Below are 23,233 nucleotides of genomic sequence, written 5' to 3'. Positions count from 1 at the left end.
CAAGCCAGGATGCTGCCGGCTGCCTTGGCCACCTGAATACATTGCTGGTTCATATTCAGCCATCTTGTAAGTCTTAGAGCCATTCCAAGCATTCATCTGAAGACATGACTAGAAGCTGACCAGCCTTGAGGAGCTGGAGCATGTTCACGCTTTCATGAATGCTACTGGATACCTCCTCTTTTTGAAAAGGATAAAGTTTACAGGTTATGCCAAATTAAAGGGACAACTTTCTTTGTAATAGCCATAGCAGACAGACAGCTGCAACAGGGGCCTGCTTTTAACTGAGGAGTTTCCACCCCCATTACCTGGAAAATCAACTGTCAAGTGATAGCAGTCTACAACCAGACACGTTACGGTCGCACAACAACAGCTGCCATATATTCCTTTCAGAGATGAAAGTCGTGCTGTTACATGAACACCTGAACTGTCTGTGGAACAAGAAAGGGATGGAAAGAGGAACTGCTACTGCCATCCCAGGGAAAACCAGTTTCACCTATCCATCAGAGCCCTTGGAAAAGTCTAGTCAGATGAGGGACTATGTCAGACTGAGTCAGAAGGTGGCCAAGCAGAAAAATGCTGAGCTGTACACTCAGCCATTTATAGCCATGGTAACAGACTAAGAGCCTCAAGGCATTTGCACAGTCCTGTAACTATTAATCAAAGTTTCCAAGCTCAGGGATGAGTTACAAACCTGGAGAGCAAACTGTCCACCCCTGCCTAAAAGCTAAAGCTGGATCTGCAACAGATAAAGCCCTCTAGAGTCCAAACCCCCACACCGCTTTTATTAAAAAATAATCTGAAAAATAAATATTTGGTCAACTAACCTAGTTTCCTTTATTGTAATACATTTCATAACTCCTTTGAGCAACTTTAGCAATTTTCAGAATATCTGTTGCTCTGGCAGAAATGTGTCAAGAGTCAGACTACATTGCAACCATCATTTCTATTATAAGATAGATGTTTCACAATCTGTTAAAATACTGTTGGTCAAGACTGGCTTTTATATTTGGATTCTTTTTATGAAAATAATTATTTGAATTCTTTTAAAACTATTCAAACTAACTATTTTGAAGCTATGTCAGTATAGTAGAGGCTTATACTTTATGAAGTATTTCCCATATTTTTTGCACTTAAGGAAATTAAAAAAATAAGTTCCAAATATTCCTCCCCACAGTCTGTTTGTGACTTGCAATAAAGAACTCAGTATTTATTTTAAACATGGAAACATCTGTAGCTTTTCTTCCCTTTACTGTAGCATATACATAACTCTACATAGTGCTCCGCATGAAGGATTTAACTCCATTATAATTTCATGTGATCTTTTCAAACAGATTATTTTTGTATGGCCTCCTGTAACTCTACTTCCATCTAACCTCACTCCTTTTCACTAAAACCAGGAATAAGGCAACACAATTTTTAATATCTCTAGCTTCTATTTGGCAGTATCTTCTGTGTCAGTTTACATATGCAAAGCATAGCTGAATATAATAAAGTCTTCACTGAAATTTAAACACTTTGTAATTACCATAAGTGTTAACAAATTAAGTTGTCAAATACCTCATACTGAAAAATGTGAACAGTTTTGTTTCAAACAAACCAAAATACATTTTCAGTGGATGACAGCTTTTATTTCATCATTATTTCATTGATTTTCTTTCACTAGATATATTTCATTATATTTGCTCACTATTTTGACTCAAATTTTCTCTATGTACAAAACAAAAACCACGAAGGTTCTTTTCTTACCTCTTTCCACAAGGTGAATCCAATTATTGTGGGAACTGCCATACTCAGAATAAGAGCCTGGAAAATACATTTTAGAAGAAATGGATTATGGACTGCCCTCCATTCTCCAGCCTCGGACTATCTGCTGATCCTGTTCGTATCACAGGGTACAATTACTCCAGAAACCTCAGAGTGGCAGTAGGTTAAGCTTAGTGGTTTTCTACCAGGCAAAAACTCTCCACAAACAAGAACTTGCCTAGTTCAGCACGGAAGAACTTATCTGACCCATCATAACTTTACCATCAATATTAGGGATGGTTAATTACTACTCACATAATGATGCAATATGCACATGATGTAGGGAACAGAAGAAAAGTAAACACCTCACATACAAATGCAGTGAGATAATCTGATAAAGGGGAAAAAAAGTATGAAACGAGCATTTCAAACATCTGATCTTGTTGATGCTTTTGTTCAGATCAACAATATTGATACACAAAGCCCAGAAACCCATTCTTCAGCACATTGTCGATCTAGCTCACTGAATTTTTGCTTTGCAAAAAGGAGAAAAGAGCTCGCATGGTTCAGGAAACATTTGGTAAGGAATGCACACATGGCATTCTCTTAATAATAAGCTAGTTACATATCTGCTGTGTTAATAGTTAAAAATCAGGTCTATACAGCAGAAAGCATGAGGTATGTAAAGGAATGTGTTTACCATGTACATTGTTACTTCTTGATTGGAAGGATCATAGAGTCGTACACTATGAATGCTTCAGATAGAACAGTGTATGGCACTTTCACAAGTGAATGAGTGAACTCCTGTTTAAGTATAAAATATTTATTCCTATAAACCTCTCAAAATTTAGGTATTATTCTATCCTTATTTTATTAATAAAGCAAATGCACAAAGCTGCTAAAAATTGCACAAAGCAACTCTCAGCATATTAAGAATAAAAGTAGGGTTGGAAGTGGAGGAGTTGTCTGCACTATAGCACAAGCTCATCTTCAATTACAATACTTCTCTACAATGGCCACACATGAACAAATCTTAGGCAAAGTAATTCCACTTAGCATTTCTTATGAAGCAGCTTTAGTCTTATCAATTAAATACACTTAACTACCACATCCTTAGCCTTATTTCTTAGTGAAGCAAGGCTTATACTGATGCTTACCTGTATGCTTCTGCTTTTTTTCCTGCATTCTTCCTAAAAAGCACATGACCTTCTTGGCCAATCACAAACTAAATATGTCAGAGCTTGAGGTTTCAAAGATTTGTTAAAAGAAACTAAATAGATGAGAGAAAGAGGGAAAGATGAAGACAGCTCTGCTTCTTATAAGGAAAGGCTGTAGTGTGAATATAACTTTATCATGAGGTACCACAGATCATGTGGAAGCGTGATATTAAGAATGAAAGACATAGAAAAAGCAGACTATATGAGATCCACTGCTTGCAGAACTATGTGCTCTTTTAACAGATTCTTCTACAGGTCCCAGGTAACTGTTGTTTGAAAAGTTATGTGCTTCACACCTCTAATTCTCTAGACACTGGCAACATCAACTCACCAGCAATATTGGGTGCACAGCTTTCAGTCGAAGCCACTTGAAAAGTGTCATCCAGAGTTCAGGAGAGCACACACCAAATGCAGCAAGCATACAAACATAAGGTGTCCATAGATACTTCATTCTGAAAAACACTGCAATAACTTAGTTGGGACTCTGTGCATGCCTCTGTATTCAAGCTATTTATAAAAACAGGCTTTTTTTCATATGCCAGTCACAGTCTGGTTGTTAAAGCAATCTGAGATCAAATTTGATGGCACTGAAGGGTAAACCAAGGAAATCTCTAGCAGAAGAGCAGGCACCTGATTATATGCTGCAAGATGTAGGAGCAAGATCCGAGGTCAAAAATGACAAAATCCTTCACAGAGTTCATGGGAGGATGAAAGAAAAACAGAGACTAGTAAAGTCACTTGGCTGTTGCGGTTTTCCAGCCAAGCAAGGATAAAGAGCAGCTATTCAGCAAAGCTGTACAGACACTGTACAATAAGGGAGCTCCTGAAGAAAGGAAAATATTTAATAATTTACATTTTGCTGGTATAGTCTGCCTCTTAAAGATAGACTAGTCAAGCTAAGACAACTACATGGTAACACAAGAGTCTGCTCACTTTAAGAATTTGTGAACATTCAGATTTTAGGATGACGAGCGTAATACAAACACGTATCTACCACCTTCAAGCTGATTTAGCTGAGAGTCAACGTTAGAATAGTAACATATTCCGAACGTTAGTTTCTGTAGCTTTGAGGACTAACACACTGCCTTTGAAAATAGTTTTGCTACTGCTTTAATATGTCAAGCAAAGGTATACGTCATGTTAGACACAAGACAACAGATAAGGAATGTTCTGTGTTCCAATATTTCAGAACATACTGTGTTTATCAAAATACTACATAAGATCTTGCTAGAATACAATATTAAAATAATTACAGCACAGTTCTTCACTTAATTACCATAAATAAAGTTATCAAAATTTGCTTCAATTAATGTCTCAAATTTTGGCTGCATTAAAGCTTGGAAAACACGTTAAAGACACCAAGCACCATCTATCATACACCTGTACCCAATGTGTAGTCAAAATTATGTTTGCTCTCTCCCCTACTAACGAGTACCACTGTATGCCAAATACACTTCTGGAAAGGGGTGAATTACAAAGGGGTCAATGGTGTATCACATACAGTAAGGAACTCTCTGTTGCTTTCAAAAGAGATACATCAAAATCAGACTTACCCTTCCAAACACATCGCTAGACAACCAAGCAAAATTGTGTGAATTACATGATAAACTATTTCTGGCCTCTCTCCAATTCGACCATCTTCAAGTTTAACTGTCTCTTTCAGTGGTTCACCACTGCAGTTGGAGAAAATGAGATATCACTTAATTCAGACATTATCTCAGGTAAACGTGCCAATAAAAATACTTTTATGATCGTTAAGTCAGCAGTACAATGAGATCATCCTGTGTCATACCATACAATGCTTATTTGATTTTGGTACTTCATCAATGATCTATCAGAACCCCCTGTCCCTTGTTTCAGACTGTAACCTCTATGGAACAATGACTGTGCATTAATACAATGGGATCACTGTCTATGACTGTAAATCCTATTTTAAGATAATTTGGTAACAAGAGAGTCTAATTTAAGAGCATGCACACTCTGCAAACTTTTACATGAAACATGCTGTACATGCATTCTAACCAAGTTTCCTCATCATTAGCTTGGTGAAGAATTATCCAAGCTGTAGGATGATAATTGTATATGAAATGTGTGTACCATTTCATGACAGACCAAGATAACAAAACCAGTTTTTTGTCACCTTATTATAAATTCTAGTAAGATACAGATAGATATATATAAATAATAACCAGTAGCTTACAACAAACATTTTTCTATAAACGAGATTGCAAAGCACACAGTAGATGTGTGTGATGTACACAATCATGATGTAATGTAAGGTTACAATTTCATAATAAGTTTCCTCAGGACAAAGAGAAGAATATATGAAACTATTAAGTAGCTCAAAATTAAAAAAAAAAAAAAAGTAGGTAGGTATTTCAATCACAAGCAAAATATCAGAAGTTTGTTTAATTGTTTTGAATATACTATCACACACCCGATGTGACAAACATTTCCATTCATAGCAGTATAGTCTTTATCTATCAGATGTCTTGGTCCTTGGAAAAATCTATTGATTTTTACTGCAGACAAGTGAGAAATCTGCCCTGATACCTGAGCAGTTACACCATTCACTGTCTACCAGGACGAGATAATTCCCTAGCCACTGAGATTCCAAGACAAGTTATGTTAGGATCTACAGTGTTGCTATTCTTAGTCTGTAAGCAGTCCAGCTCCACAGCCCTTCTCTCAAGGGAACTGTGAATCACTGTGAAACTAAAAATAATTGAGTCAGTTTTACTTCAGCTCTGTTTCGAGCAGCAAAGGCTGATAGACCTTATCACAGTAAGCAAGAGGCTAAAAAACCCCCCAAAAACCCAGTGAAGTATTGGGAGTCTGAAATCCTCTCAACTCCACCCATCTCATCCTTGAAAGTATGTGAGAGGCCTCTGTTGGGCCTTTGCTCTGGTGCTCACACCTTGGCAAGCTCAATGATGCAACAAACTTTGGAGCAACAAACATCACAACCATTCACTTAGACACCCATTAACTTCTTATTTTTAACTACTTATTTTTCAGGATAAATAAGTTACTTACCAAATTCTCCTAAAAATGACCTGAGTTACAGAAAAAAGGCAGATAATTAATACTAATATATAGAAAGGCAACAGTGATGACTGTGTTAGTCGCAAAAAAAAGTCTTGGGAGGGTGCCTGAAGAGATTCTTGACAAAGGAGCCAATTCATTGTAAAATTCCTAGTAAGGCAAAAACATCCCATTAAAAACATTAACAATACCCCAAAGATTAGAAAAAAACCCAGCACACAACCAATCACAGTTTGACCTATTCATGCCACAGGAAACTATTTGAAATTAATCTTTGAAAAGTTATATTTTTATCATTTGAAACTGCTTTGCAAGAACTCTTTTGAGTAACTATCAAAAGCTTATCTTCTAAAAAAGAATCTGCAATCTGAAGAGACCAGACCACGACTCTTCTATATCACAAAAACCCAGCCTCCCATATAACTCCATTATAGGGACCACAAAGCACTTCATTGTTACAACGGATTAAGATTTTACAGATATTGATGCAACAAGGTATGCTTGCCCTCATTCCAAATGGGGAGATGAAGAGGAAAAGTGGTCATCTGAGATCACAAACAAGCCTAAAGCATTGCCAAGAATAGAATCCTTAATGCTGAAATTCTAGTTCTGTAGCCAGACCCACTCGATCGTTCTTCTTTCTCAATTAATGAGCAGAAAGATTATATACTCTACCAAGAAGCACTATCAGTACATATTCTTGCTTGGAATTGCTGCAGCATGTGATGCCATGAATGCATTCTTGTCTTACTCTGTTTCACTTCCCTCCCTCTTTTCTGTTGATGGAAGACTGAACGAGTGGACCACTTTCAATTAAGACAGAATCAGTCTAAAGATTAACAGCTGGGCATGTCCAAACTGGCCATAAAGGACAGATCTTGAAGCTCTTGTGCTGCTAACCATATTTCCAACGTACAGTTACACAGTTTTCTAGGTGTAGTTGCACTCAGCTTGTCTCACTGGCTTCACTGCAGAATTTGACTGCCTGGCAAGTAACACGTGGCAAGTCCCAGGATTAAAAAAAAATTAAAAAAAATCCAGAATACCTGGTAGCTGAATAAACTGAAATCCTGACCAGAAGCAGTTCTTTCTTTTCTTGCAGAACACTTAAAGTGCATGTATGTGTGTTAAACAATGCATCTTACTCAACATCATCCAAAAATTCCCCAACAATTTCAATGATGTGTGATGCCATTTTCCACTTCTTTCCCTGAAAGGCTGTGAAGTAGCTTTTTAAGAGATGCAGTTCCCAGGAGAGAGTCCCAGTTCCTGAACAGAACGGCGAGCATTGCCTTAGGTCCAGGGGATGTCTGAGTCGTTAGTAACAGTCCATTTGAAGTCTCCCAGAAAATCTGTAGCCATGTCTTCTTGTAGACCAACATTCAATTCTTTTACAGGTGCAAACGGTTTTTCATAGAATTACAATTCCCTCTGACTTTTAAATTCTCTATTGTCCTCATTTCTTCCAAAACATACCGGTCTTTCTTACAAAACTAAACATACACATAAACCCCACAACCCAACCCTGTTTTGATATAGCATCGATAGTTCATGACTCTCTTCAGAGCCCTTTCCTTTCCAGGCTATAAAAAGATAGAACCACCACCTTTACCCTATTATCTTTTCTTTCAAGACTTATTAGAAACACTAGTCAGGGTACTGAAAGATTTTGCTCTTCAACATCAAAAGAAAACAAAAATCCAAGAAATGCTTTCATCCCAAAACAGGAAAAATATTGAGGTGCTTCAGAAACATCAAAATCCTAAGTAATCTCTCAATATGTATCTTTTTTCAATTCAACCTTAAAATCAGGTGATAAACAGAAACTGCTCCCTAATTTGTCTATAAAATTCTCACAAGCCACTACAATTTTATACTTCTCAGAGCAGTTTAAGAAGTTTGGATATCTTAGAAGGTGTCAAGAGCTAAAAAACTTACTTAGTAGTGTTTAAGCCGAGTTTTACTTCAATGAACTTCAGCAAATGCTCATTTTCTTTATGAGGAACAAGCATCTGAAAATTAATTTAGCAGAGACAAATCTTATTCAGTGCTGCAAGCATCTTTCATATAGTCACTTCATTCAGGTAACAAAATGGCAGGGAACAATCAACTATTCAAGATTTAGTTAAAACTAAGAAATTGGATTAAATGTGCCGATAAAGGTATTGGTACAGTATTGCAAATCTTCACTTAAATTAATATATCTTTTGGGTTTCCTTGAGAATGTAATTCCCTTAATTTCATTCATGTACCCCAACAGAAAGGCAAGTGAAAAGCTGCCAACAAGTTGTCAAAAGACTACTGAGTGGTGTAAAAAGGATCATGAAAAAACAAACGTAACTTACCCCCAAGCAAGCCAAAGAACATTGTGTTTGGCTCCACTAAACAATAGGACTGCAGCCTAGCAAAAGTTATGAGCATTTGTAATCTTCATGTAAATTATTTGAGCAGCCAAAAGTTCATTGTACTGTCTATGTCTTTTAGTTCGTATTTTTCAAGGTTAGGTTTTATTTTCCCAGAGACTGCAAGGATAGCCAATCTGAATGGCACAAGAAAACAATCAATACTGGGCATTCTCTCCGAGCTTTTAGGCTTCACTAGGTTTTTTTGTTGTTGTTGTTGTTTTAAAGTTGACACTGTTAATTAACACAGCCAGAGTGAGTTTGACGTGTAGAGAAAAAGCAGAGTAAGTTAGCAGAGTAAATTATGTAAAAGGCAAGAGCCAGCTAGAGAGAGTTGCTTATCAAATATAGGACCAGGCTAAAAGCCCACTGTATAATCTCCTACACTAAGTGAAGGTCTCTGTTCCTACCCTGAGACTACTCACACCTGTTCCTGGCTACTAGGTCTTCCTCACGCACAAGAATATTGCTTGAATATTGAGACCAATTTGTAGAGGCAATCCAAGTTACAAAAAAGAACACATCTATGAAATAGCTAACGTATACAGGTACAAAATTACTCAATTTTAGTACTTCAGATAGCTATGAAGTAAGCTACTGACTCTCGGATCAATAAAGGTGGTGAAGCACTGGGAAAGATTTCCCAGAGAGGTGGTAGAGGCCCCAAACCTGGAAAAACATTCAAGGTCAGGCTTGATGCAGCTCTGAGCAACCGTATCTAGTCAAAAAGATCCCTACACACTGCAGGGGGGCTGGACTAGATGACTGTTCAAGGTCCCTGCCAACCCCAGACATTCTATGATTCTATTATCAGTAAGAAAAGCAACCTTACAAATGATTTTCTGAAGTTGTATCTGCAACTTTCCATTTAGATTTTGACAATTAAAATAACTTTTTAGAGGAATCTTACCTTAAGTAAGAAGTTTAGTGTCACTGTTATTGTAAGTACCAAATAAATGTACATTATTTTCAGCAATCTTGACATAAATGTGCCTTTTTTCATGTTCATCTGCAAAAATATTTTAATAATATCTTATCATTTGGAGGCAGTTCAGATAATAAAATCCATACTTAGTTAGAGGACAGTAGTTACCTGAAGGCATTTAGAGAGCATTAAAGCTGTTACAAGGCTCAGTAATGGTGACACTAGTAAGGATGAGTTTTCAAACTGCAAAAGGTACCCCAAGAAGAGAGAAAACAAATATATTTTGTACACTTCATGCACCTGTTGAAGAAATAAAACACAGTAAAATAAAATTATAGTGGATATAAACTCTGATTTTTGGAGCAGTAGATAGTTCACTCCATCCCTGTCAATCAGGGGATTAACAAATCTCTATCCTCCAACTCATTAATCCAGCACGCTCCTGCTTGGCTCTAAGTATTTCACATTAAAATGATCCTGGTCAGCCTCAGTAACCAATGCACAACAACTTTACAAGAATTCTGTGAAAATGCCAAAAAGAGGTAGTATTTTACAAGGTCTCCCTGTTCTGTAACACCTCACTGTGATGCAGCATGAAGCTGTAACCACAAGGCAACAGTAGGAAAACACAGTTTGTGTGAAAGAGCTGACTACTGTGAACATGCACTTTCCTTGCCCACACAGTAACTTGTTCATTTAACCTATCTCGGGAATACATGGAATGTTACTGATGCTTTGTTTACTAACTGATAAGCAGATCTTATAAACCCTGATACTTGGCTCTTTTAGACTTTTACTAAAACACCTGCCTTCCTCCATATATTTTAAGGACTTGCTTTGAAGTAAGATAAAAAATTTCCCACTGCTGAGGAACTGAAAAAAAAAAGCAGCTGGAAGCAGAGGTGATGAATGAGTATTGCACACAGTTTGAAATGGAAGTTACATCTGACAAAACTAGAAGGCACACATGTATGAAGTAGCATACATACCATTGCAACAGGCAGAGTATAAAAGCCTTATTTGCTCCAACATTTCCAAGAAACATTTTGCAAAATAAATTCTAATACTTTCTTGTCATCAGTTGTCTTCAGCATCTGTCTAGCCTATTTATCAGCCAGATCAGTACATGGTGGCCATTCAGGGTGAAAACAAGCCCCTTAACCACACAAAGCCAACAGAGCAGTTTTTTGGTCAGCTCTACCCTGCTGTGAATAGGGAAAGAAAAAGTGGAGGCAGCTAGGCCAAAAAGGAGGCATGACTGAGTATCACTCATCACTCTCAGCTCTTAAGGATGTCTGAGGTCTCAGAAGCTTTGTTTAGCTTGTGATCCTTTTGTTAGGAAAGCTGTCCCCAGCAACAGACAAAAGCAAGTTTAAAGCCATTTTATTCTTCCTATGGACATGATGTGCACTTCAGCTGGACCCAGGCTGCAAGACACTAAAGCCATCACGCAGCCTGTGCCCTTTGGAGCTCCTGAGCAGCACGTATGGTAGACACCTCTCAGGCTGTATCTAAGTCCCCAGCCTTCAGTAGGCTGAAGAGCTCTAGTACCTTCTCTGTCTGTGCCAGGGCAAAGCTGTCCAGCAGAAAAAGAGAAACAGCCTGAACAAACAGGAGATAATGACTGTATTCCCACATCATCATGAAGGTGTACGTTGAAGCACTCACCAAAAGGTAACAGAACTTCTAGGGGAAAAAAACAAACAAAAAAGTGCATTAGTTTCATACCTATGCATCTGTCACTAAGTAACTCAGAGGTCATTAAAACAGAAACTATGGAAATTTATTATTATTTTAGGAAATAATTAAAATACTGACTTCAGACATGCTTACCACGTTCTCAGATGGAAGAAAGTAATCACTGAAACATTAAAAAACATTTAAAGCCATCTCTGACAGAGAAACAGCACACAGCTCATTTAGACCCTGTTCTCTCTGAACCCTCGTGGGGGCACAACAGGGCAGGGCACAAGTGGCTTAGCAAAAGCTGCACAAGCCTAGGGGAAATCAAAGTGTCTGTTTTGAAAAGAACAAAACATCTACTGTTTTCTGCCTAGTGGGGCAATAGTGCAGAGGTAACTACTCTGGAGCACAGTTGTACCAGCAATTTTTTTTTAATAAATTAATTTTGCTTTACCTCAGCAGAACAATTTAGGTTTTTTTTTAAATAGCCTGTGAGAGCTGCTACTTGACATGCAAAATATGGCAAAGCCCAATTTTCCCTTGATGGTATGGAGTAATCAATTCTTGTTGTATCTGTCCTAGAATAAAGTACAGAAAAACAAAATTATTAAAAGATTTATGGAATGCAACATCAAGGAAAGCCTAAATGCTGCTTCTAGCTATCAGCATGGCCTTGCAATCAAACTATTCCTGTAGTAGGTGTAAAGTAACACCAACACAATTTCACTGAAGATACAGGTCACAAATTTAACACAAGCACAGAAGGTAGAAGGTCCAATCTTTACTCATTTGTTCAGCAGGTTTCCTTACAAGGTGGCATTTATAGGACTGAAGCCAAAACCACCTGCCTCCAGCCCACCACAATACTGTGTGAGCTGGACACATCACACCCTGCTTCTGCCCATCTGCACTGTGATCAGAGCCTTCTTTGGCCACAAGCAGTATTCAATGGTCTTATGCCCATAAGCAGGAGACTGCAACCGTAACAGCAGCTTTTCATATTATGATGAAAATCAACTTATAGCTGTGAGGAAAGACTCCCTTCAGTTCTCATCCAATATGTTTTAAAGAAGTAATTTAGGCTGTCAAGCACAACATACTTAGAATCCACACGGCTCCCTCATAGCAGCAGCACCAGCAGATACTCTGTCTACAGGGAAAATTCTGCCCAGCAAAACAAGAGATTAGAGACAGATGGGGAACACAGGCCAAACCAGCAGCAGGGTCTTCTCATGGAATGACTTGACACTGGCTGCACAATTAGAGCTGTAGGAGAAAGTTTTAAAAAATGCTAAAGTGACTTAGAAGCATAAGTCACACTTTCAAATGTAATCAAAGGCACCAGTTTCAGACACACACAGTCTTCTTTGTGTCCACTGTGCTTTCAAAAAGGAGTCTCATGCTCCTTTATCATTTAGGTATTTGAAAGTGTCACCTTTCATTTTTACCTCTGAAGCCTTCTACAGAGTTATATTTGGAGCTTTTTTAACTACTGGACCTTTCAATTTGTTAACATTGTTTAATCTTCTTCGCTGTTGACAAAAAGTACAGATTTATTCACCATTTTTCCTACTTTCCACTGTTCACACCAGCTTGATGAATAGTATCTTCAGCTACTAATCACAGATTTGGTCTCGATGACTTCACACTCCTAAAAGACGCTTCCCAACAGTTCAACTTGAAAGGTCTGTCTCTAACATTTTCCTTCTTCATAGCTCTTTTCTTTCAAGTGCTCTCAAGTTCACAGAAAGCCCCAGTGCTACCTGGAGACAAACCAGGAGCCTGAACACAAGTTCTCAATGCCCAAATGATGCTCCCTATTATTGCGGTGTTTCATAAAGGGAAGGGATGTTTTCTTGCAAGTGAAACATTTTTAAATTTAAAACATCTTGAGATCAGGATCATCTAAGATTTCACTTTGCACAAAAACCCACCACAGAAAGCCGATTAAAAAAATCATAAAATCTAAGACTTTTTACAAGAAAAACACACTTGATTGTTTCATTTTAAGCAACAGAACAACTCTTGTAGTATTTAGAGCTGGCCACAGACAGCAATTCTGTTTTGCAGCAACTCCAGAAATTTGTTTTCATTCTTCACTAGCATAAAACCAAAACCTTCTTTGCAAAACGGACTTGTGTGAGAATATTCCTGTATTCACATACATCCATAAAATCAGTTCAACTGGCAGAGTGGATGGTTTGGACAACAGGAGGCCTTTCCATTAATAAAAGCATCATGAAAATCAGTGCATCTCTGGGAGATGTTTTGTATTTGGCATAAGAGCTTGCTCTCGCAATGAGAACACAGAGTTTAATAGAAAGCATTTAAATCTGCTCTACTATTTTTAAATGCCTTATTGACAAACTAGATTGTATAAAGATGTTTTTCTTACCTGTTAATAATGAACCATGCTACAGTCAGCATTCCTGCCAGCCAAGTCCCACTCATAACCCAACTGGTTACAAACAATGCAGTCACATAAATTCCCTGCAGTCCAAAAACTATACCAATGTAGAAATACACTGGCTCAATAACTTCCTGAAATTACAAATAAAAACGAAGAGACATAGCGGCAACCGAGCTGAAGCTGGAAATGATTACTATTTACTATTTGCATACTGCTAACAGTGTGCTAGGTGCTTTACAAACAGGTAAGAGGTGGCTCCTATTCTAGGAAAGTATTGAACATGCTTTTATTTTGGGCTTAGGGAAAGCAAAGCAGTGTGCACTAAGAGCACACTTCAGGACTCAAGCTTGCTAGTACCATGATTTTTGTATTTGCTTTAGCATGAACACTATATGTGTCGAATTTAATTAATCTATTCGGCAGTGAGGTATCAAGTTCACAGGACTACTGGAAGAAGTTATGTAGGGGAGGAGCCTGGAGAAGTAAAGATATGGCAAAAAATGGTTTCCAAACATAGAGAAGCATATGTAAAATAAATAAACACATAAAAAGAAGGATAAATAAGTGAAAATACAAGTATGCTGTGTAAGCAGAACAAAGCCCAAGTAGAGCAGAAAGCGACAAAAGCTTTATCTACAGAAGTGTTTTTCCCATTTATCTGCACAGGAGTAGGTAGAGACAGGTACCATTACAACTGACTTCTGTACTCTGAAGGAGCTTTCTTTCCTGCTTTTAATGCCTAGCACAGATACTCTCCACATTTCTAAATAACTTGCAGAAGCAAAGAGTAACAGACAGAAAAGCCCCAAAATCCTGTGCCAAAGACTGATCAGAATTGAGGAAAGCCTTGCGAGAGGCTTAGCTCAATTAATTCAACAAAAATGGCATGTATTTATTGTATACAATGTAGAAAGTCCCATACACACATACACAACCATAACAAAAACACAGAAAGTAGGAGAAATGCACATACTTCGCTACCAGATGCTTGATATAAAACACTGGCAATTAACTCTGGGTACAAAGTCATTTGCTGGACTGCATTTATTGTCTTCAGTGATATCGTCTTATTGTTGTGTGTCAACTCATAAACACCTATAGACAAAAAAAAAATATTCTTGGAATCACTTACCATTACTCTTCTTAAAAAGAGGTGACAAGTGTACTCAAAGGTATGAAGATTTGATCATTAAAGCTACCGACTGATTCACCACTCCTAATTTTAAAGAAAGGAGAAATTTCTATGCCAGATGCCATTCCATCCTACTGATTTAGCAACAAAGTTATTACAATTTTTTAATGTAGTCTTTGAATAGAAGGCCCCAAACTAACCAGCTGAAGTGTAGTCTTTTCACTAACATACTGATGCAGCCCTACTATCAGCTACCTACAGATCACCTTCACAGGACGTTCTTTAGAACTGAGGCAAAGATCTAACAGGGATCAGCAGGATGTATGAAACCTCTCTACAAGGTCAGATATGATGGCCTCATCACCCTTTTCAGCTCTGCATTACTGAGACTTTGAAGAATCACTTAATATGGCTCTGTATGGGACTGAGAAGAAATTGAAGCTCGCATACTTGAAGGACACATAATTCTGAGTTAATATAATTGAACACTTGTCATTACTTAGAACAATAGAAGGAAGAAGAAAAATAACACAAATTAGAGCAGAAGAAAAAAAAGAACAAAAACCCCAGCAGCAATGCAACAGCCAAACAAGCTAACTGTTTCCAGCTCTGGGATATCTTGGTGTGTGGTCTGCAGCTGGTTCTCCGCAGGCCAAACGAGGTCTTGCAGGACTCATAACTGGGTCCAGCACAGCTGTGACACACCTTTGAAAACTGGGTGCCCCCATAGTACCTAGTAGACACGAGTCTGCCTGTTTGCAGAGGCAGCTTGCCTGAGGCAGTCTATCTACCCACAGCACGGCTAATCTGCCCAGAGATAACGAGGAACTGACTGTGCCCAAGACCTATTATACATTGCTGACGTGGTACACATCAGCTGGGGAACTGTTCAACCAGTAAAACTATACCTACAAAGTTTAACTGGCTTCAGATGAGGTTTCATGAGGGGACTGTACCAATTCAATGGTTGACTGCTGCAAGACAGGGTTGCTCACTCCCTCTTTTCCCCAGGAGCTTTCACATTTTCCCCATGCTAGCTCAGATGCCCTGCTGAACTCACTAAACTAACATGGAACCGTTCTTTCTTCTTCTCATTGCTTTAGTTTTCTGCTGGTTAGGGGTCGTAGGGCCAACGATCTCCAGAGCCAGTGTAGGACAAAGAGCAGACCACTGCTACCCGGTTTGCACCCCTTCCTGTTGGTTTCTGCTCCATCACTCAGTGCTCATCCACATCTATTCATCATAGCTCACAGGAGTAGAAAGCTCTGGCAGGGAGAGGATCGAGCAGGCCAACTCTTGACACAAACTGTTCCATCTTCTGACAGAGGATGGAAAACAGTAAATTCCATTCCTAAATTAAACATCAAGTACAATTACACGGCAGAAAATTCACTATCTAGCATAGGCAAACCCAATGATAACTTTCATATGGGGCAATATGAGAGTAATATGAATCCTATTCCAGAATACTGGTTAAAGGTAATCTGCTGGAATACAGGATAGTAAAATAATCTTATGTTTAAAACGCACTGAAAAGTTAGGACAGTTTTTGACTGATATAGCTGTATAAGTGTATAAAATCAGTGCCTCTGGTATGAATGAATTTTTACTGTCTTCAAAAGGAAGAGAACTTTCCAAGGTTAATAAAACAAACAGGTTTTGTACCTCTTTCAAAGGAAGGAGCCTTCAGCAGTTCTTTATAGAATGAATAATAAATGGCACTGTCACCCTGAAATGTAATTTCTCGTTCAAGTTCCTAGGGAAGAAAAAAATTTTTTTTATATATATATATATTCACCCCCTGCAATCTCTTCCCATACAAGACTATATATTTCAGATAGACTGGTTTTGTAATACAGCACATGGTTATGACTCCACTGTACATCTTCAAAGTATTCCATGAAATATTAATCTTCTCAACACCTCTGTCAGGTATATAATGTTCTCTATAACTTAGTAAACATGCTTGGAATCAGAGCAATTCAAATCCATAGAGTCAGTTAGCACAAGATGCACAGGATCCTTTCATATTCACAAATCTGAATTTCATTCAGCTTTCCATACTTCACTACATAATTCAGTTCTTAAAAAAAAAAACACCACATAATTCCCCTTGTTTAGCTCATCCAATCACAGCATGCTTCATTTTTTTTCTCCAAATTTTAGAATAGTATTCCAGTGATAGTGGATGGCATGGAAAAACATACAAACACATTGCCACAACTACGGTTGGTAAAAACACTTTAGATGAAAGGGGAAGGTACAAAGACAGATAAAAAAAAAAGATTATATAAAAGACTGAAGCCTGAGTAGAACGACATGGGATTCTGCAAGCGAGTAGTTCCAACCTGACACAGATCAGCTTTGATTCTAAGGACACAATTTGGCTTTTGTTTCAGTAGTTTAACTTTTTTCTTTACCTGCCTGCTGGAAAACCAGAATTTCCGCTCATGATACGTTGACAGGTACACAGCATACATCATCCCACTAGTAACTGCTGCCAGACACCCAAAGAAAAGTTTTGCAAAACGTTGAATTAACAGATCTGAAAAGGGACAGTGAAAAAGCTGAAGTAGTCCAGAGGACTTAGGAACAAACACTATGCCCTATATATGACTTATTTCTGAAGAGCAAATAAACTTACTGGTAGCAGAATTAACACAACATGATCAGCACAGATACATCCAGAACCGGTTTGTTATTCCTGCAGAGTTTTAGTTCCCAGTTGTTACTACTCCTTCACAAGACTCTCAGATAAAATACTCAAACATTACACCGCAAATTCCTCTCAACTCTGCTAAGCTTAATTTTCAAATTAATTCCAAGACAGAAAAGTGTCTTCCAAATAAACACAGTGAACTCTAGATTTTACCCCAAACCAGTTTGTAACCACAAACTTCTTACATTAACAGACAGAGGTGCCAATACCACATCTAACATCAATACTGAAACACTATTCCCCATTCTGTTTTTTAATATAAGAGGAAGGAAGTAATCTGAATTTTACCAAACTCGTTCCATGGGTATCTACTTCACCTGTACCTCCCTCAAGTTAATATGAACTTTCTGCGTAAAGGATTTTGGTACTTTGATGAGCACTTGCCTAAAACTACACCTGATTTTAGTTCTGTTTCTTGAATAGCTGTAAGAACTTTTTGTCTGTTCTTGTTTCAGTACCATTACTTCATGCCTGCCAGCTTGTCAATTGAAAGATCATTCCAGGTGCAATTAATACTTATTTGTACTGAAATAGTAACAACAGTAAGACTCTTAACCCCTCTGCCTCTCCACCCCAACCTGAAACAGTCCAGGACCACCATTTTACTCTGCAATACAGAAATTGTCATTATCAAATAATCCTACCATACACGCCTCTTATTTCTTGAAACATTCAAAAACCTAATTCAAAATAAGCCTGTTATAAATTACTGCACTACAAACATCTTCCCATAAAATGTAAAAGACTAACGAAAAAAAACAAAATCAGAAGTTGGAGAAAAATTCTGTAGCTTACACTTTGGCGATCTTCCCAGCTTTGAGTTTTCTTTGTTTCTCTCCTCTGGAGCCATTTTGTCAGATTCTGTGCAGTTTTGCTTCTTTCTCTGTCGCAGGTCTGCTGCCCCTGAAGACATTTTTTTGAAGTTATTGCAACACAATACCTGAAATGACACTCTGAGAAACCTACACAACAGCGGGTAACAGCCAGTTATTGCTACTAATTCAACCCCACAGCAGATATATTTGACAAAAGGACTCAAATAAAGTAAGTCATACGTGTAACTAAAACAACAACAAAAAAATACCAAAAAAATCAATTCCTATCTTATTCCTTAGAAAATCAAAGTTTTCTCCTGAGGTCATACTGTGGGATTACCCAGAACCCAACCTGAAAGACAACTGATTTATTCCATGATGAATGTACTATACAAATGAAAGGAAGTTGTAATTTAGGCAAGCTGATACAGACACTGGGAGACACTGATGCCAGTTTCATTCTACTCTCATCCTGGTTTTATGCTGCTATAGTACAGAAGTGTGCTAGTCATATAGCTGTAATTTCATAACTGGGCTTATGCATTATTTTTAATTCAGCTGCCTGTTATTTTTATGGCAAAAGATTTTATAAAGTAAATATAGTATCACTTTATTTTTTTTCTTGCCAGATCTACTAGAACAAAGCAAATTTATGAATTCTTATCATTAAAAAGCCCAGTCTGCTAGGCCACAGAGATCACTTCTTCGGTTTCTGTTAAGCTTTCTGTAAGAAATAATGAAAATTCTAAGCCCTGGTCCATTTATTTTAGTCAGAAAGGCAACCAGGCTAATTGACAGAGTGCAAGTCTCAGTACAAAAAGACTAATTGCAAAAAGTCTGTTATAATTACTGTATTAAAGATGACATCCCACAACAGTTATGTCACTTTAGAAGTGTGACGAAAAGGTTTAACTGTAACTCAGGCTCCAGAGTTTTTAGCTCTCCAGTATGACCTACTGTTCACCATTGCTTGAAATTTTGCAGCCACCAGTCTCCTCTGGACCTAAAACCACCCTTTCATAAAGCCATTCTACTTCAAGTTTGAAGTGTCAATCTCCACATCCCACAACAGAGCTTTTAATTATTCTGGTTGTACATTACACTTCAGGTGTAGATCAGTCTATCTTTAACTCCCAACTATGAGATTAAAAAGTTAGAAACTAGAGATAGTAATACAAAAAAAACCTGTTAAAGTGGCGTCTGCCTGTATCAAGACATGTTTTCATGCTTTAACAGGATTTTAAAGGAATTTATAAATTATTCTGAGCAAGGGATGACCTCAATGATAACATTTTTAATGGAATGAACAGCCTCTAACATCTCTCTATCCAGCACATAATTTTTCATACAAGATTGCTTTCAAGTTCCCTGTAAGCTCCCAGTAGATTTTATTTTTTCAACTCTTGTTCAGACAACATGCATTCCACTCATTTTTGTGTATCTATTGCAAAAAAAGCCTAACTCATTGCTCCTGTGTGCCACTATTTTAATCCATTTTTCACCTGCAAATTGAGCACTGTCTGCAATTCTTGTCCTCTCACCTAAAGGATATGTTGGAGCTGGGAAACATTCAGAGAAGGGCCACGAAAATGATCAAAGGTGTGCAATGGTACCCATACAAGGAAGCAAACTGAGGAAAAAAGCATGACCAACAGCAACATGCCCGTGGTCTACAAGCTAGTGAAGTGCACAGAGATGCTTCACAGACAGCAGTGATTCACCTTCTAATGCTGGAACAAGAAGTTATCAAACAAACTCAGTGAGTCAGGCTAAAAGGAACCAGTTCACCTCACATCACCTTCAAGCAGACCACTCCTATCCAAAGAATGTTCTGTAAAGAAAAGTTTACACAGATTCAAGAGAAGACGGACGCATTTGTGGAGACTACTAAATACACAGAAACCATGTCCAGCTCAGAAAGCATCTTGGCTGTGAACAGTTAGGAGGCTGGAATATGCCATGGGACAGTATCACATATGCTTGCTTTGCTCTTGCGTTTCTCTGGATGTCTACTTACAGTCATGTTTCTGTGGATTTCCTCAAGAAAACTAACTCCTAGTCCCCACAAAAGGGGTAACCACACAAGCGACCTGAAGGAAAATGATGGTGTAGGGGGCTAAAAGTGAAATGAGTGACGATACAGACTAAAATATGCAAACGGGGAAAGGGAAGCAAAGCCAAAGGAAAAGCGCACTCACGGAAGCAGGCACGGGATGCTGCGCGGGGGTGCCCTGCACAGGGGCAATGCCAGGCGAGGGAAGGCAAGCAGAACCCGAGTCTCGGGGCCTGCGCTCCCCCGGCTGCCTCCCGCTTGGGGCGGCCAGCCCTGGGCTGCCCGGGCGGGGAGAGAGGCCTCGTTAGCGGGGCCGAACTGAAGGGGTCGGTCCGGCCGAGCCGGCCCTGCCCCGGCAGCTGCGGCGGCGGGAGCAGCACAGCGGGCCAGGCCCTCCCCGTGTCCTTCGGCCACTGTTTCACCCCCGGACCCGGCGACGACCCCGGCGCGGACCTGAGACAAAACCGCGAGCCCCGGCCACACTGCCCACCTGCGCCAGGGCAAGCGGCCCGGCCACCCCCGGCCGGCCCGGCCCCCACCGGCCGGTCCGAGACCCGCCGACCGGCCCGGCACCCCCCGGCCGGCCCGGGACCCACCGACCGGCCCCCGCCCCGCGGCCTGAGGCGCCGGCCCCGCCGCGGCAGCCGGTGGCGCCCCCGGACAGGGCCCCGCGGGAGGGCACAGGGGGGACCCCCGCGCTTCCTGCCGCCCCTCACCTTCCTCCATCGCCAGCCCGCACCGCCGCCCCCTCCGGAGCCGCCCCGCCCGCGCTCCGGCCGCCGTCCCCCGCCTCTCGCCCAGCCCGGGGGCGGGAGCGCGCTCGCATCACACGGCGCGGAGCGCAGCGCAGCGCGGCGGCCCCGCGCTTCCTGCCGCCCCGCGCTTCCTGCCGCCCCGCGCTTCCTGCCGCCCCGCCGCTCCCGCCGCCTCCTCCGGCGGAACTGCGCTGCAGAGCCAGCCCGCAGGCCGGGGCGCTGCCGCCGCGCACCGGGCCGTACCGGGGCCGCCCAGCCCGGGCCTCCCCTCGCAGCCTCCGGACCAACATCGCCCGGGCGGCCAGATGCCGTTCCCCGCCGCCCCCGCCTGCCAGCTCGGATCCGGAGGGGCCGCGCCCCTTCAGAGGGGGCCGCTCGGCACCCACCTCTGCAGAGAGCCGCCCTCCCCGGGAGACGAGGGCTCCCTCCCGGCGCCCGGCTCAGGCTGTAGCACCACAGCCCTGGCCCTGGCGCGGCCACGTTCCGCGGTGCAGCGTTATCCAGAGAGCCCGGCCGGGATGGCGATGCGCGGGGTCCGGGCCGCCGGCCTGGGCCTGGTGAGAGGCGGTGGTCGAGCCCCGCGCACGCCTGCTTTGCTCTCCTTGTTGCGTCGCCATGAGCTGCCAGGGCAGAGGCTGTGCGAGTGCGGGAGGCTGGGCTGTATTTGGGTAAAGGGAGGGCAGGGAAAGAGCGTAAGAAAGAGATGAAACGTCCTTAAGCAGTGGAATAGGTGGGCATCTCCGTGTACCAGCTGCCAAATGATTGTAGCGGTTATTGTCAGCACCCTGGAAAAAGAATGATATGGAGGGATGGGGTAATTTTGCGGATGTGAGCTGGATATGCCTTCGGAGCTAAAAGGATAGTGTGGGAAAGTGTTTCCCTGTAACTTAATAATAGAGCTGGGGAAGCCAGCAGGTTCACTGATGGGTGCAGTTAGAGGTAGTAGCTAAGTTAGGAGGACAGGACTGGTGATGAAGCATCTTTAAAGTGAAGTTAATGTACTTATGCTTGAAATGACAACAGATAGGAGTCCGAGGAAGAGATGAAAAGAATGAGATGATGTGGCTACAACCCCCATGTCCTGTGTTGTGTTTATTGCAGGAGTCCTCATGGGCTCCCCCAGTCAAAACCTTGTCATGTTGGGGAATCTGTGGATCACAGCGATCAGTTTCACCAATCCACAAATAGTTGCACCCCAAAGAAGTAGCAGCTTGGATTTTTGGTAATTAAAGTCCTGAGCTCTGACCATGACAATAAGCTGAGCTGATTTTAGTCACGGAGCTGGTTTGTTGCAGGATAACAATCCCCTGATTTTGCCGCTATGGCAACATAAGCTGCTTCTCAGTAGCTCCCAGTGTCAGAACGAGGGGCAACGGGTACAAGTTGCAACATAGGAAGTTCCATTTAAATATGGGGAAAAAACTTTTTACAGTGAGGGTGACAGAGCACTGGAACAGGCTGCCCAGGGAGGTCGTGGAGTCTCCGTCTCTGGAGATATTCAAAACCCGCCTGGATGCAGTCCTGTGTCAAGTGCTCTAGGTTATCCTACTACAGTGAGAGAGTTGGACTAGATGACCTCTAGAGGTCCCTTCCAACTCCAGCTGTTCTGTGATTCTGTGCTGCATTCAGGATGCCAGACTAAGGCTGGCACTCTCCCTAACATCTGCCTGGGGGAACATCTCAGGAGGTCACCATAAGAAGGAGTCTTGGTACTGATGACATTTGACACTGCAGACAGCCAAATGCTTGATTCTTGGGCTGGGATTGTCAAGGACAGTAGTTCTCACCAGGCCATGCTCCAAATCCACTTGCAGATCTCTGTCATGGGATGGGGGCTCAGGCTGAGTGGGCTGCTTGGACCACAGAGGAAGTTTGTGTTCTGTTAGTTGGCCACAGTCCTGGGGAGGGCTGGGGAGGACCTCCAAGACTTGCCCAAACCTGCTGTGTGGAGAAGATCGAGACAGCTGGTACAGGACCTAGCTTAAGGGGAAGGGTGCTCCCAAGCAGCACATCTGCCAAAGCGCACCTTGTTGCCTCCTTCCCCGTGTCTTGCTACAGCTCTAGGGGATGGGCTGAGCACAGGCACAGGCCATGGTTGGCATGCAGCCACTCAACAGACTACAGCTGAACTACAGGCTAGCCTTCCATGTGGTTTATCTCCCCTCATCAGCTTGGTCAGGGTGAGTTTTTTAATAGGCGGTGAACAAGGCCCCATGCATTAAAAATAGGCTGAGAAGCTCCACAGTTTATAGGACTGTTGTCTTGGCAGATGTAATCTAGCAAAAGCTGGAGAGGTGGGGCAAGAACTGATGCTTACCTAAAACAGCTTATAGT

At 41.0% G+C, this 23,233-nt stretch overlaps 1 protein-coding gene across 5 annotated transcripts in view; it reads right to left on the bottom strand.

Annotated features, from left to right (window-relative positions):
* The window catches only part of DPY19L4 (dpy-19 like 4), a 34,259-nt gene extending 13,279 nt beyond the window's left edge, over positions 1-20,980 (bottom strand). Inside the window, exons 1-15 of one of the 5 annotated variants that reach the window (XM_051610203.1) lie at positions 20,861-20,980; positions 18,072-18,179; positions 16,978-17,102; positions 16,223-16,313; positions 14,399-14,520; positions 13,411-13,556; positions 11,470-11,593; positions 10,884-11,018; positions 9,501-9,632; positions 9,318-9,416; positions 7,944-8,017; positions 5,997-6,155; positions 4,514-4,633; positions 3,292-3,412; positions 1,747-1,803 (exon numbers count right to left, since the gene is read on the bottom strand). In XM_051610203.1, the coding sequence (XP_051466163.1) occupies positions 1,747-1,803; positions 3,292-3,412; positions 4,514-4,633; positions 5,997-6,155; positions 7,944-8,017; positions 9,318-9,416; positions 9,501-9,632; positions 10,884-11,018; positions 11,470-11,593; positions 13,411-13,556; positions 14,399-14,520; positions 16,223-16,313; positions 16,978-17,102; positions 18,072-18,179; positions 20,861-20,870 (1,623 nt within the window). In that variant the 5' untranslated portion in view covers positions 20,871-20,980. The remainder of the gene's footprint in view (positions 1-1,746; positions 1,804-3,291; positions 3,413-4,513; positions 4,634-5,996; positions 6,156-7,943; positions 8,018-9,317; positions 9,417-9,500; positions 9,633-10,883; positions 11,019-11,469; positions 11,594-13,410; positions 13,557-14,398; positions 14,521-16,222; positions 16,314-16,977; positions 17,103-18,071; positions 18,180-20,860) is intronic. The other 4 variants (XM_051610200.1, XM_051610199.1, XM_051610201.1 and 1 more) reach the window with 4 other exon arrangements.
* Positions 20,981-23,233: the final 2,253 nt, after the last annotated feature.

This window comes from Apus apus, chromosome 2 (assembly GCF_020740795.1).
Source record: "Apus apus isolate bApuApu2 chromosome 2, bApuApu2.pri.cur, whole genome shotgun sequence".
Lineage (NCBI taxonomy): Eukaryota > Metazoa > Chordata > Aves > Apodiformes > Apodidae > Apus > Apus apus.
The sequence above is the reverse complement of the archived record's forward strand: the minus strand, read 5'-3'. Positions and strand labels throughout refer to the sequence as shown.